This window comes from Pseudochaenichthys georgianus, chromosome 10, assembly GCF_902827115.2.
Source record: "Pseudochaenichthys georgianus chromosome 10, fPseGeo1.2, whole genome shotgun sequence".
Lineage (NCBI taxonomy): Eukaryota > Metazoa > Chordata > Actinopteri > Perciformes > Channichthyidae > Pseudochaenichthys > Pseudochaenichthys georgianus.
Window position 1 is genome coordinate 30,246,874 of NC_047512.1, and position 16,377 is coordinate 30,263,250.

Below are 16,377 nucleotides of genomic sequence, written 5' to 3' on the forward strand. Positions count from 1 at the left end.
TTTTAGCATTAATTTTTTTCCATCCTCTCCCAGTTGTGCTGTGAATAAAAATGCTGTGCAGAATGTTCCTCAGTCAAGGTGTAGAGCCGGCGAGGACACTGCAGCTCAGCTATCTCACAGCCCAGGGCCAGCGGCACCGAGACAGGATTTACTGCGGCTGGATGTGTGCAAAGCGAAGCTTGCTTTAGTGGCGGTGGAACCTGTCTATGTGCACATGTCGATGCTTTCTACGAGCTCATTTTTGCTTATAATTGCAGTTTTTCTGCGCGCGTGTGTGTGTGTGTGTGTGTGTGTGTGTGTATGAATGCATCTGTGGTGTAGCAGCCCAGCAGATTTGTTTTTTGGGGACTGGAACTCCTAACTGTGGCTGCCAGAGTACGGAGCGCCGCAGTCCCGGTTAATGATGTGTGAGAGGAGAGGGGAGCAGATAAGGACAGCTATTCCTCAGCACGCACGCTCGAGCTGACGTTTGACGCACATGTACAATCACACACACGCACAGACAGGCCGAGACTGACGGGTCCAGGTTTATCTCCAGTCAAACGGTCAGGCTGCCTGGTGAATGTTTATTCCCCAGCAGAGACACCATCACCCGCTGCCCACATACCGTTGCCATCCACGGATATACACTGCTGAGTTAAAAGGCAGCCCTGCTTGAAGACTCCGGGAAGACTCCAGTGGCTTTTGCGTGTCGTTAACCTCGGAGTTAACAGCCTAAACAGCTGCTCGTGCTTTTGTGGTCCTGTGTTTTAACTCAGCATGCGGCCCTCTGTGAAACACATTTAACTCAAATATTTTTGTTTCGGATCGGTGCGCATCCATTCACCTACACCAGCCAAGGGACTCATTACCAAATTACCACCATATTTCATTTTTATTCATACTAGTGACCACTCAATGTTATTCAATTTGTTTTGGGGAGAAAAAAAAAAAAGGATAAATGAGATAACAGAGAAATGTAAATATATGGATAGAGCCCAATTTAAGTTGTAATTTCACCTGAACACTGCTCATAAGAAGAATTTAAGATTAGATTTTTGTAATGGAGGATGTTTGTAAATAGTTGTCTTTTTAAAGTGTGTTTTGTATGAATCCTTGCATTTTTTGTCTCTGTTTGCAATATGTTTTTCTTTTCTTTTAGAGTTAAACTGAATATTGCAATGGACACAAGCTGTTTTTTTGCAGCGTCCAGTATTGTCAAAAAAGTCTTTGTTACCACACGTGTTAAAGATAAAAAAATAACTGGTGTTCAGAGTTTTAACATCGCCATTCAACAGAATTCTAGTTGCTGTAGAGAAAACTGTTCAGGACTGAAGCTTTGCCACAGAGTAGCTTTGAAATGGATAGGTCATTTCAACTATGGATGATAAGGCCCTTCCCTGTTGGAGACAGCACTTAACTCTGCATATGAAGACTGTGTTATTCCACTTGCCTTTGAGTTCCCTACACCTTCCACTCCATTATTAGATGTAACAAAACATTTTGGTCCAGAAAGATGAATCTTTCTCATTTTTAATAAGTCTATCGGGCTTGACGGAGAGAGACGTCGAGCGAGTGGGAGAGAGGAAGGAGAAAAGAGGCCACGTATGAGAGGGTGGACCGTTCTGCGCCTCACCATAAATCATCTGCTTTACTCCACTCATTATCTCCCAGGCGGTCCTTTGTTTTTAAAGTTGCTCTCTCTCTCCTTTCCTAATTTAGCCCAAGGATGTTGGTCGCTCATGGTATGAGCCTCTCATGGTATGAGCCTCTCACTGTAGGTTGATTTCTGCTATTGTTCAAAGCCACAGTATATTTTTCAATGTGCATGTGTAAGCAGAACCTGTTGAATTTATTTCCCTTTCTTTGAATCATAACTGTCAAGTTTTTTTTATTTTATTTTGTTGCCATTCACTTCTTTCGGCGCTTCTCAGCGTAACATATTGGCACCAGCTACAATCGAAATACTGTTCCACCAGTTTGGAAACTACCGCATATTGATAAATAAAATTTTTCCCATGGAACTTGTTCTGGAGAGATGTTCTTACTTCGTTGTGTTTCCTTCAAGCTTAACAAATGTGGGTAAAATATTTCATTTGCCAACTCATTGACCACCCTGGTTCCTGGTGGGAGCTTAAACCAGCCGCCCACGCTCACTGCACTTCCTCACTGCACACACAACCCCCCCCCAAACCCTCACCTCAGGGGTCAGTGCTGCACAGATGGGTTTGTTCTGATACATTAGTCAGATTGAAATCACAAGCAGGCTTCATAAATTCATATTCGGGGAATATTGACACGCCTTTATGCATAGTAACTAATACCCGTATCAACCCGCTCTGCCCTGGTGTCCTCCAGAATTACATTTCTTCATACATGATTAAATCTGATTGGCTGCAGTCAACATTTCCATTGCGTTAGTCTGAAATTACAGTCTGCATTTAGCCGGCTGAGGAACAATCTCCAAGTCCTTGGTGAAAGCAGAGATGGCATGAAATGTTATTAAAGTGATCGGCATTTTCTCTTGACAACACATCAGTGTTTGTGGGTATGGCTTTCGTGTGGCTGATGATGTGAGCAGAGATGGAGTGGGCGAGTGAACAGACTGATGGCAGGAGAGAGAAAGTAAGGGCAATGAGAGACATAATGCGCCTGTGGCTTGACTGTCCCCCCCCCCTCCTCCCTCACTCACACCCCCATCCTCACTGATTCTCTCTCTGCGCCTTGGGGCAGGTACGTTCATCTGGTTTCCTGGCTCCGTCCCGAGACGCCCCCATAGATCCACGTTACTGTGGGTTTATTAAAACCTTCCCCCCACTAAGCTTCTGTGTGTGACTGCATGTTTCACTGTGAATGTCTGTCTGTGTGAGAGAGAGTCTTATTTGTGTGTAGACCTGTGTTTCTAATTGCCAAAGGGCTCTACTGTTGTTCTGCAACAGAGTCAACATCAGAAATAAGGAAATATTACTGTACAGCATGAACTGCAGCATTGTTAATCTTCATGTTTTAATAAATGCATCATCTATATAATTATATATAGCTTGATATTCACCTTATAGACCGCAGCATTGGATTTAAAGGATTTTAGCTTCAGTGTGATGCAGTACCCTGCTAAGTCGGGTATTTAGCAAGTATAAATCTGCCATCTGGTTACTCTGTCTATTCCCAGTTTCTCAGTTGGACATTTAAAAAATACACAATGTATCGATATCAAGCTGTACAATTACATTTACTTTGACACATAATCGTATCCATATTGCCCATCTCAATTGTTCAAGTGCAGTAGTTTTAAATACATATTTTGATTCACACACACAGCTGTCCACATAGTGAGAACACCAAGGAATAACAAAGAAATAAGAAATCACACCACTTTAGATTGTAAAAGAGCCTCTGATATTTCTCAGCTGTTTTTCTACCGGATTCCCATAAAGTAATCACAGAGTGAAAATGTGTTGAAATTGGTATGTAAGTGCATAGCATAGTGAGTAAAATGCTTGAAGTAAACAAGAGGGCTTTGTTTAGATATCCTTGGACACAACATTTGGTTCACATCACACGTTTCACTTTTTAGACACAGTTTTATTCAGTATGTGGACGTCTGTATCCTGAATCTGACAGGACGCAGTACACAGATGTTACTCTCTAAACATTCCCCCCATCCTCAGTGGGGTGTTTTGACCGAATCAGACAGTAACCGTCATCTGAGAGGAACATCTGCCCTCCATACTGATCTAACTGCAGCTACAAAGATGCTTCTCAACAAGTCTGATATAAACTTGCTGAGAAATGTGTGTGTCTGCAGATTTTAATGTTGGCTAGTTGGATGACAGCAGTGCGTCCTGGCAGTCGGTGTGAGAAGAGAAGCTAACAAGCTGCTGATGCTAGCAAGGTCTGAGTCGCTACAAATTTAGCAGATACAGAGAAATATACGGAAAAACAGACAAGCGTTGCATTATCTTTCCATGTAGGTCAATTTGAGCATCCGACAGTGCCGGATTGCAACACCATCGCTAAATGACAACACGCCTGCATGAAGCCAGGCAACACAGCCTTTTTGCACTAAACTATTAACTGGGAGAAAGTAAATCCCTGAACTCGCATAATGAAAGTTGAAAGGGAATGTCTGATTCGATGAAAGTTCTAGGAAACTTCCCCTCATCTCGAATCCTGTTCCTCGACTTCGCCAGAGCCAAGCGCTCATTTCCCAAAACGGTCCGAACAAGCTGTCACTCACAAACGATGTGTCCTAAAAACCCTGATAGAAAAAGACGATGTTGGCCCAGCTGTTACTACTTTAAACATCTATTTCTGTGACGGAATCTTTGATTCGATAAATGCCCATCTAACCCAGGAACTATTAGAGGAAAGGACGTGGGAAATTAGAGCGACGACAGGAACTTTGATTTAGCTTTGTTCTACTTCTAAGGGAGTTTTTCCCTGAAAAGTTAGAATTAGAGCTGCCGCTGACGATTATTTTCAATAATTGATCAGTTGATTAACAAATCTATGAATTAAAAATACTACAGTTTGCTCAATGTCATTTCTTAAAGCCCAAATGATTGTTACTGAATTCGGACCTTAAGTACAATTGTAAGGTACTTGTTCCTTTCACATTTATCAGACAGCTACTTACGTAAGATACTTAAGTAAGTACTACTTACTTAAAAAAAATATTGCATAAAAAAACATTAAAAAACGTACCAGTATTTAACATAAACATTGAAAATATCTAAAATAAAATGTGCTCCACCCTGAGCAACTATATAGCTAAAAATGCTACTTATACATTATTGAATCAGTCGTTAAAATAAAAGTAAACTCTAATAAACAATTGCAGGGACCATTTCTCTACCATAAGGGACCCTACCTTTCAAACTTCAACAACATTGAAACAGAAAACATTTAGCTGGTAATATATATGCATAGTTTGAAACTATAACGCAGGACTTTAACTTGTAACAGAGACTTTTCACAGCTTGGTATCGCTTCTTTCGCCTAAGTAATGGATCTCATTTATGAACCATTGGATGACAACCAGGGAACCATCTGACCAAAGGGAAGCATTGGATTACTAATGAACCAACTAACCATTCAACTGTACAACATAAGCAGCCTGTGAAAAGTCGTTTTTTGCTTAAAGGATTAATAGATTTATTGACCAAATGGTTTGCGGAAAATGAATAACCCAAATTTCAATGTATACGTTTGGGTAATTAATCAAACGTTTTCTAGCTTCTGACAAGTGGAAACTGCTGCTTTCTCTTTATGCTTTTTGTTCATTCTACGTCAGTATTGCGGCCCTAGAGACTCTACCTTCTGCCGCCACGCTTGATGTTGTTTCACTTAACAAAAAATAAAATGGGGCTCTTCTTGGCCCTGACCTCAGATGCTATTGTGTTTAAGCCACATTTCCTCTGCAGCTGAATGCCAACACTTCCTGCAGCCAAGTGCGAGTCCCCATACTGTGTGTCCACTCGAGCACCTTTGCACTCGGCTCTATGGATTATAATTCAGTGACTCATCCTGCATTCTTTGCGTTGTGCTTTCTTGCAGCGACACTCCCCTGCTTATCAAGATGAATCATTGCTTTGTGGGAAATTATGCGCCCTAACACGTCAATATCTAATTGTACTTTAAACGGCTCCTGTTCCGTCTTTTGTCTTTATAAAAAATGTAAAGAGTGGAAAGGAAGTGAAATTGATTGCATGGGAAACACAGGGGGAGCCCATATTTTATACATCCATCTCTGTTCGGCGCTCTCTTTCTGCTCCAGCACATCATGTCACCGTGCTCATTAGAAATATGTTGACTCACCGCCTCATCTCTCCTCTAACGGACTCGCTCTCTACCGTAGCTCCATCATTGTCTCCCTCACTCTCCCCCTCCTCTCCTCGTCCTCCCTCCTTCTGGCGGACTGGCTGTTCTGAGGTAGTTGCTGTCTGCATAGCTAAGGGAAATGTCAGCAGGACACACAGACAAATGGGTCAGAACATTAGAACGCTCCCTGCACATGCTCAGTGTTGGGTTGACACACCATGTTGGGGCTATGTGCGAGTGAATCAGATCACTGTGTATCCGCTGCCGTACGTGAATGTTCCCACTTCTCACTCCTGTCTCTTCTCATTAATTATTGACGGAGCACAACAGCTCTCGGCTAGGTTCACTACTACTGCAATCAGAACGGAGCAATGCGGTGGTCTGGACATGGAGAAGATAGAGGAGCAGGGGATATTGTTAATAGTGAGGTTATGTTCCTCTTGAAACAAAGAAAGATATTTCCGCTTCCTTTATGTCCCTCTTTGACTTATTTCCATATTATTTTTGAAATCTTCCAGACATCTCACACAGAATCATTTCCCTACCGACTCGAGCTGAAACTGAGGTGGAAATATAAGATAGACTGACAGGCCCTCTCCACTCTCACACACAGATGCACGGCCACACAACGTTGCCACTAGGGACTCAAATGTAAATTGCCTCCCCACACGCCCTCCTCTCTATTTCACACACACACCCCTCAGAGCGGGCCTTGGGGCAGATGCAGATAAGGCCTGATGGAGCAGCAGCATCTGATAGTGTGCTGTGGAATCCATCTGACCGGCTTCAGTAATAGTTTATCACCGCTCCCTGTCTGCCGGCCCTGCCCTCGTAAAAGACACGCTGCGGATCCACCGGTGTTTACTGCACAAAGACTTCAAAGTGCGTGTGCTAAAATCACAACAGACAGACAGATAAACTGTCTGTTTCCTTAGCTTTCCCCTCAGAGCTTATACAACCCCCTCCTCGCCTCGTCCCTAACTCTTCCCGTCCTGCTATTCTCTCCTTTTCAAAAGTGTGCTTCTTTGTGGCAGAGTTAAATCCAGAGCAATAAATAAGACATATCATGGCCTTTTAACGTGATGAATAATGTAAAACAATAAAAAGTTAATATATAACTGCTTTACCCTCATTCTGCCATGCCTAAGTGTATTGTAAGTATATGTGTGGGCTTATGTGTGTGCACTGGCGTGTGTGTGTTATACGCTCTCATGAATGTGTCAGCATTGGAAATGCCTGTCTGAGTGTTTGCTGAAGGAGCTGCTGATGTAGATGTGAGCTCATTTTTTACGACAGGACAGGGATACTGGCGTGTTTCGCAGACGTTCGCTGACTTGTCCTTCCTTTTTCTGCTTTCATCTTCACTTCTGAGACAAATTCAACACACGCAAAGACAGCCTTCTCTGTGCATGAAAGATATATGGAAAGATAATAAAGAACAATCCTTGCAGATGCAGAGAGTCATTGTGATTCTGGCTGAGTTTCTGTGTGCTTTCTGTTTCCCACAGTCCCGAACGCGAACCCTGCGGTGCCGGAGGTTCCAGAAAACAACGCCATCCCGGAGTCCAGTCCCAGTCCAGCCGACAAGGGGCGAGTCGGCCCTGAGATGCCAGGAAACTCTGGTGAGCAGAGTGACGCGGCAGCATTACACCCAGAGACTGCAGCTTCAGACTCTTTACAGACGAGTTTCAAGAGTGCACATAGTTTAGCAAAATAAAGGTGTTTGAAGTGTAAAAAGAATAATATTCACAGCCTCGAGGCTTATTCTAATAATTCATCACAATTAGCCTGAAAAGAGAAAATAAAAATCATGTTTGAGTCTCCCAAAGTAAGCATTCTCTCTCATGGCTTTTTTCCCGCCGCAGGCCTTCCTTTAATATTTGGAGGTCAACTTGCAAGAAAGATGTTAAACCAATGTAATACAGATGGAAATCATAATCCCAAAATGCAGCTCACAATAAGACGATAAGAAAACAAAATACAGCTCACCAAAGGTTACTTTCTTATTCACACTGTACACAAAGCACGTGCTGCGCCCAAGGACACTCAAAGACATTGCAATTTGTTATATATCTTCTTAAACCTTATTAGAATTGCAGACAAATGAAGATTAAAGCGGAGATAATTGAAAGAGTTACTGGCGCCCCCTCGGAGGCTCTGGGCCTTCCTTGTTTCCTGTTTCCACCGGCACCTTTCATAACTTCCTTCCACAGAAGGGACCACTTCTCAACTTTTTGACTTACTCCACAACTTTTGCACGCCACAAAACCTCCCCCAAGTACAGCCTGTCCCAATGTGATAAGCTCCCCTCATTTAATAATTGCTTATTTGACATTAGTTGCGCTATAAAAAGATTGCCTAATGTCATTTTTTCGCCATACCCAGGTTTTTACCTGTCTACCATTGTTAGATCAGGGATTATGTCAAGTGAATAAGTGGAGGGTGGCATGAAGGACGTGTCAGTGTGGTTGAGGGGCTGATATTTCAGGAATGAAATGTCTGACAGCCTTGCTCCGGATCTCTCCGTGCAGCGCACAGAATGTACGAAATTCCTCGCGCCTCTGATTTCATAGATACGCGTGGAATCGGTAGCTCTGTGATGTCATTTGGTCGTGATAAGGCCCAGTTATGCCCTCCTCAATAAATGGTTAAGTGTGGAGTGGTCAGCCCAGTGAGGAGACAGTCATTAGTGGGGATGGTAGTCTCCAGAGGTATGAGGCTTTTGTGTGCCTGTGGGGGGGGGGGGGGGGGGGGGGGGGGGGGGGGGGGGCAGCTGGAAAACAGATTTGGTTCTTCTCGGATTTCAGTCACTAGAGGAGCCAGTCAAAGCCCCTCCCCTTCTCCTCCCCACCCCATCCTGAACCCCTTAGACAAAAAGGATCAAATAAAATCAGAGGTTAAGATATGGCTTCCCCCTTTTTATCATATCTCACTTGGCATTTTCCATACAAATCTCGGCTTGTGCATTTTGGATCTTATCAGAGCGGAGATCTTTGTCATGTTGAGTGTTGTTTGCAGATTTCATTAGGAGTCTATTTTGAATAAGCTAATTCGATTAGATTACATCAATGGGGCCGTTATGTCATGTCGAGCAAACAACAAACAGGGATACGATCACAGTTGATTTAGGCACAGCACAGTAAGATCCGAACATGGCAACGCTGGCTCACTGAAAATTATATTACTGCTGCGATTGTTCGGAAGTCTCTTAGGGACTGTATGAAAATGATTGGGGTGGGGTGCTGACTCGTATTCCCTACCCCTTCTGTTACAGAGAAACTGCATTATCTCAGAATAATATATTTAGTGCAAACTTAACACAATTATGAAAACCAAGCCTCTCTTTTTATTTTTTAAACAAGCTGCTAAATGAACAGTTTTTCTAGCCTCAAAATATTTGCGCATGGAACCGCTGCCGGGGGGCTTGTGCACTGCCATAGTTTCACCCAGTCTTCTGTGTTGGTCAAACTGCATCTTTATGGCCCACATGGAAGCCATCTTTTTTGATGTGCCTATTTGGGCTCTCTTTTTATATAATAAATCTCATAGATATGAAATAAAACTAAAAGGGCACTCAGAGCCCAGACCCCGCCAAGGCTGTCTCCATAAGTGAAACATAATGTGTATCCACCCTGTGTTTTTGATCTGCTCCAAAATGTAATGGGTTCTTCCTTGGCCCGTGCTACACTGTTCCACTGTGTTTCATGAACATCGGGCCATTAGTTTTTCCGTGATACTGCTGACAAACAGACAAACCGCTAAAATGACCAGAAGAAAAACTCTTTGGCGGGGGACATAAATATGGGGTAAATAAAATAAAAATAAAACCTTCTGTTGTCCTCCAAAATAAGTATGGCTGCCCTTCCTTCAGCAAAAATAAAATAACGATACCTTTCCTGACCCCCCTAGTAATTTATGTGCAGGCCCTAAGCCCTCTCTTTTTGTCTCTCTCTTTAGACACCATGAATCAGGACCAGTCCGGTTCTTCGGGCAACTCGGACAGCTTCCTCAGCTCCAAAGTGGCCTTGTTCTCCACCATCGGGGGCGGCTGCATCATCTTCCTCCTGCTCATCCTCCTCCTCATCATCTTGCTAATCAAGATGCGCAAGCGCTCCAGGAAAAACGCCCACTCGCAGCCCCGACCCTCGGCGCTGTCACTCAGCACGCTGTCCAATCCCAAGATGCCCGGGGGCACGGCTGGCACGGAACCAAGTGACATCATCATTCCGCTGCGGACAGAGAACAACTACTGCCCTCACTACGAGAAGGTGAGCGGCGACTATGGCCACCCCGTCTACATCGTCCAGGAGATGCCGCCGCAGAGCCCTGCCAACATCTACTACAAAGTCTGACGAGCTCCGCACAGCCAGCCACACAGCCGGGAGAGAGAGTGAGAGGAGCGCTTGATTTTTGTTCTCGGGAAGAACACTTTCCTTACATTTTTGGGGACTTGATGCTTCTTCAAGCCCGTGTTATTTCTACCACCTGCTGCACAAATCTGGAGAGACACGAGCTGACTGCTGAGAAAGGTTTATTCCGTTTGTTTGGGGTGTCTGACAATCCCCACCTGCCCCTCATCATCCTCCTCCTCCTCACCACCTTACTACCTTCTATATCTCCCCACTGTGCTCCAACAAGGGGGGGAGGCGGGGCTGGAGCGAACCAACAGATGAGACTCCAGCTTCCTGGTCCGCTGTCCCCTTTAACGGGCAGGATATAACTTATCTCAGTTCCCTGAAGTACAGTCTGTGCAACACCCAATTAAACACACCACGACAGCACACTAGCCAGAAACAGGCAGACAAAGGCCCCAAAAGCCACTCAGCCTGCAGTTCATGTGCAAGCGTTAATTAAACGTGTGTTTGTGTCTGCGTGCATGTGTGTTAGTAGTCCGGGCTCCGTGCTGGGCCAGGAAACTCTCCAGATAGCTCAGGTATCAGACATAGTGTGTGAAATAACGTGTTTCCTCTCCCTTCGCACCTCTGATGTTTGCCTTACTTACTATTTTTGATGGAGGATTTCCATGAAAACCCTGATTCAGTTCACAAAGCAGTTGTATTTTGTTAGACTTTTCCTACAAGTGCACAATGTATAGAGTTGAATAGATCATCATTATAACTCCATCTTATCACAACCACCACCCACGTCATCCATCGAGTCATCCGATATATGTTTTCCCTAGAATACACCTTGACTGTTGACGTCGAGGTGTGTATGTGTGTGTGTATCCTGGAAGAACTCCCTTCTCCGCTGGTCTGATATCAGCTTTATCATTACTCTGGTATTTATGACCTACTTGTGTGTATTTAAAGGTGTGTCCTCCATGTGTGTGTGTGGGTCCGGGCATGTCCAGACCAGTCCTGTATCTGGGCAGAATTACTGGCTTAGAGGAAGAACGCTAAGTTACTGTATCGTAAAAGTTCAAAAACAGACAGACAGACAGACATGCCGACAGACAGACAATCCTGAGATCTTATAAAACCCTGCCACCCTGTCAGTGCTCCAGTTGGCACCCATCAAAGGTGTTTTTGAGCTTTAGGGTAGATGTGTATCGAGACAGCAGGCAGGTTGATATTTGTTTGTTCTGTCTTCTGATGCTCCGGTGTAACATCAAACGGTTAGATTGGTGCGTGCTGCTGCCTGGGCAGGGTTGGGCGTAGATGGTGTGGTCGCCACTGATTGGCTGGCCTACATAGGTAGGACGCCCTATGAGTTGGATGGCGAGCTACGGTCGAACATTGGGATACAGTATTGCGGAAGGCCAATTGGCTGCCATCTGTAGAGTCAGTGGTGTCGCCAGCGTGTGAGTAATCTCTGTGCCCACACTGTGACTTGGCTATAACCTGAGAGGAAGATGGCAGTGCAGATGGGGATATGGGGTGGGGGTAGTGATGGTGGACGGGTGGGTAGAGGTATTTTAGCATTAATTTTTTCCATCCTCTCCCCAGTTGTGCTGTGAATAAAAATGCTGTGCAGAATGTTCCTCAGTCAAGGTGTAGAGCCGGCGAGGACACTGCAGCTCAGCTATCTCACAGCCCAGGGCAGCGGCACCGAGACAGGATTTACTGCGGCTGGATGTGTGCAAAGCGAAGCTTGCTTTAGGTGGCGGTGGAACCTGTCTATGTGCACATGTCGATGCTTTCTACGAGCTCATTTTTGCTTATAATTGCAGTTTTTCTGCGCGCGTGTGTGTGTGTGTGTGTGTGTGTGTGTGTGTGTATGAATGCATCTGTGGTGTAGCAGCCCAGCAGATTTGTTTTTTGGGGACTGGAACTCCTAACTGTGGCTGCCAGAGTACGGAGCGCCGCAGTCCCGGTTAATGATGTGTGAGAGGAGAGGGGAGCAGATAAGGACAGCTATTCCTCAGCACGCACGCTCGAGCTGACGTTTGACGCACATGTACAATCACACACACGCACAGACAGGCCGAGACTGACGGGTCCAGGTTTATCTCCAGTCAAACGGTCAGGCTGCCTGGTGAATGTTTATTCCCCAGCAGAGACACCAATCACCCGCTGCCACATACCGTTGCCATCCACGGATATACACTGCTGAGTTAAAAGGCAGCCCTGCTTGAAGACTCCGGGAAGACTCCAGTGGCTTTTGCGTGTCGTTAACCTCGGAGTTAACAGCCTAAACAGCTGCTCGTGCTTTTGTGGTCCTGTGTTTTAACTCAGCATGCGGCCCTCTGTGAAACACATTTAACTCAAATATTTTTGTTTCGGATCGGTGCGCATCCATTCACCTACACCAGCCAAGGGACTCATTACCAAATTACCACCATATTTCATTTTTATTCATACTAGTGACCACTCAATGTTATTCAATTTGTTTTGGGGAGAAAAAAAAAAAAGGATAAATGAGATAACAGAGAAATGTAAATATATGGATAGAGCCCAATTTAAGTTGTAATTTCACCTGAACACTGCTCATAAGAAGAATTTAAGATTAGATTTTTGTAATGGAGGATGTTTGTAAATAGTTGTCTTTTTAAAGTGTGTTTTGTATGAATCCTTGCATTTTTGTCTCTGTTTGCAATATGTTTTTCTTTTCTTTTAGAGTTAAACTGAATATTGCAATGGACACAAGCTGTTTTTTTGCAGCGTCCAGTATTGTCAAAAAAGTCTTTGTTACCACACGTGTTAAAGATAAAAAAATAACTGGTGTTCAGAGTTTTAACATCGCCATTCAACAGAATTCTAGTTGCTGTAGAGAAACTGTTCAGGACTGAAGCTTTGCCACAGAGTAGCTTTGAAATGGATAGGTCATTTCAACTATGGATGATAAGGCCCTTTCCCTGTTGGAGACAGCACTTAACTCTGCATATGAAGACTGTGTTATTCCACTGCCTTTGAGTTCCCTACACCTTCCACTCCATTATTAGATGTAACAAAACATTTTGGTCCAGAAAGATGAATCTTTTCTCATTTTTAATAAGTCTATCGGGCTTGACGGAGAGAGACGTCGAGCGAGTGGGAGAGAGGAAGGAGAAAAGAGGCCACGTATGAGAGTGTGACCGTTCTGCGCTCACCATAAATCATCTGCTTTACTCCACTCATTATCTCCCAGGCGGTCCTTTGTTTTAAAGTTGCTCTCTCTCTCCTTTCCTAATTTAGCCCAAGGATGTTGGTCGCTCATGGTATGAGCCTCTCATGGTATGAGCCTCTCACTGTAGGTTGATTTCTGCTATTGTTCAAAGCCACAGTATTATTTTTCAATGTGCATGTGTAAGCAGAACCTGTTGAATTTATTTCCCTTTCTTTGAATCATAACTGTCAAGTTTTTTTTATTTTATTTTGTTGCCATTCACTTCTTTCGGCGCTTCTCAGCGTAACATATTGGCACCAGCTACAATCGAAATACTGTTCCACCAGTTTGGAAACTACCGCATATTGATAAATAAAATTTTTCCCATGGAACTTGTTCTGGAGAGATGTTCTTACTTCGTTGTGTTTCCTTCAAGCTTAACAAATGTGGGTAAAATATTTCATTTGCCAACTCATTGACCACCCTGGTTCCTGGTGGGAGCTTAAACCAGCCGCCCACGCTCACTGCACTTCCTCACTGCACACACAACCCCCCCCCAAACCCTCACCTCAGGGGTCAGTGCTGCACAGATGGGTTTGTTCTGATACATTAGTCAGATTGAAATCACAAGCAGGCTTCATAAATTCATATTCGGGGAATATTGACACGCCTTTATGCATAGTAACTAATACCCGTATCAACCCGCTCTGCCCTGGTGTCCTCCAGAATTACATTTCTTCATACATGATTAAATCTGATTGGCTGCAGTCAACATTTCCATTGCGTTAGTCTGAAATTACAGTCTGCATTTAGCCGGCTGAGGAACAATCTCCAAGTCCTTGGTGAAAGCAGAGATGGCATGAAATGTTATTAAAGTGATCGGCATTTTCTCTTGACAAACACATCAGTGTTTGTGGGTATGGCTTTCGTGTGGCTGATGATGTGAGCAGAGATGGAGTGGGCGAGTGAACAGACTGATGGCAGGAGAGAGAAAGTAAGGGCAATGAGAGACATAATGCGCCTGTGGCTTGACTGTCCCCCCCCCCCCTCCTCCCTCACTCACACCCCCATCCTCACTGATTCTCTCTCTGCGCCTTGGGGCAGGTACGTTCATCTGGTTTCCTGGCTCCGTCCCGAGACGCCCCCATAGATCCACGTTACTGTGGGTTTATTAAAACCTTCCCCCCACTAAGCTTCTGTGTGTGACTGCATGTTTCACTGTGAATGTCTGTCTGTGTGAGAGAGAGTCTTATTTGTGTGTAGACCTGTGTTTCTAATTTGCCAAAGGGCTCTACTGTTGTTCTGCAACAGAGTCAACATCACAGAAATAAGGAAATATTACTGTTACAGCATGAACTGCAGCATTGTTAACTCTTCATGTTTTAATAAATGCATCATCTATATAATTATATATAGCTTGATATTCAATTGTCTAGTTGATGCAACAGGTCAACATGCTATGTTGTGTATATATTTTTGCTGCATCATCCTTAGCTCCTTACAACATCATTCAAGGGTTGTCTTTTTACAAAGCAAATCTCTTTGTTTCAGAGTGCAATAAACCACCACTGTGGTAGATATGGACAGCTGTACTCATACATTTGTTACGATACCATTACTTATGACCAACTCCACTAAATGGCCAAAAATCAAGCAACTGTGAAAGCTCGAGACATAGCAATTTGGCTAACATTACTAACCTGGTTCTGTTGCCTTCAGGCCTGCTTTGCTTCTAATGAGGCACAGCATGCAACAAACCCTTCCCCAGGCCTGCAAGCATCCTCCCAGCACTCCAAAGATACTGTGCCAACTATAACACTGCTCCAGTGCTGCAAAGTCTCTGTCTTAACAGCACGGCTATCTGAGCTAACCCCTAGCTAGCTAATGGCAGCTACTGTTAGCAGTAGTTAGCGTCACAATAGCAACGAGCTAAACTATATATCCATCAGCAAACTAGGTAAATCACAGCGAGTCCAGAGCCCATCCGAGGAGAAAACTGAAACATTTTCTACATAAAATATCAACTTAGCGCTGTAAATTCTTACGCTCTCCTCCTGGGGGATTGTACGACCGGAGTTGCAAAGTGGGACTGACGGGGCCCCATTCTCCCTATTACAGTCAGTGTATTTTGAAGCTGTCACTTTAGGCTAAAATTGTTACATAATGTAGCTTAACTGTCACTGTTTTTGCTTTGAGGCACTCACACTCTACTTGATTTGCATATTTAGTCACCAGTGTATTTTAAACTACGGCTAAAACACTCTTGACTTCTAATTGATGTGAGCATGTGTAATTCCCCACCTTTTTTTCTGATTGTATAACATGGTTGCTCACATGTCTTTATAGAAACAAGTCGCCTGGGAAAGCAACAGCTGCCAGCAGTTTGAGGTGGCTTGGGAACAATTTAACTTACACTAATTTCTACCCATGGCCATGAATGCTAATAAGAAAAAAGAATTTGCAAGAAAGCTTTTTTGTCAAGTTCATTTTTTTTAGCTTTTGTAATGTGGAAAAGAAGTAAATCACTGGAGACTATCTGAGGCATTGAGACCTACAAGCGGGGCAAACGTGCATTTTTTATGTGGGAATTGAACTTCCTTCTTAAGCCAGCGAGAAAAAATTACATAATATAAATTCATATATATATATTCGTGAGGAAGCAAAGATTAATGCATTCTTGAGCTAAGTAATTCATTGTAGATTGCACTGATGTTTTCTTTCGCTTCAATTCCTGATGAGGACACGTGGCCAGTGAAGCTCGTAAAGAAGCCTTGGATGGAAAATAAAGTTGTCAGCAGGAGATGAAAAGTGATAGCTAACCAGATGAGGGAAAGAATTCAATAACACTGGTACGATCCCTTTAACGGCGTCAGTTGGCACCACATCTTACTTTCCCCCTCACGTTATTTCACACATACGCTACCACACAAAATCTGCCGCATGTGCAGACGCTACCCTTGATCTGTTGAAGCCAAGTTCTGCAATATCTCGACTGTGACAATGCATCGGGTGAGGAGGGCGGGGGGATCCGTCAATATAGCTCTTAAGAGA

General features: G+C 43.9%; 1 protein-coding gene across 1 annotated transcript in view; it reads left to right on the forward strand.

Moving 5' to 3' along the window:
- efnb1 (ephrin-B1) overlaps nucleotides 1-14,342 on the forward strand; it is a 74,597-nt gene extending 60,255 nt beyond the window's left edge. The window contains exons 5-6 of the mRNA XM_034092406.2: nucleotides 87-103; nucleotides 9,771-14,342. Coding sequence (XP_033948297.1) covers nucleotides 87-103; nucleotides 9,771-10,151 — 398 coding nt within the window. The 3' untranslated portion in view covers nucleotides 10,152-14,342. The remainder of the gene's footprint in view (nucleotides 1-86; nucleotides 104-9,770) is intronic.
- The last annotated feature ends 2,035 nt before the right edge of the window (nucleotides 14,343-16,377 follow it).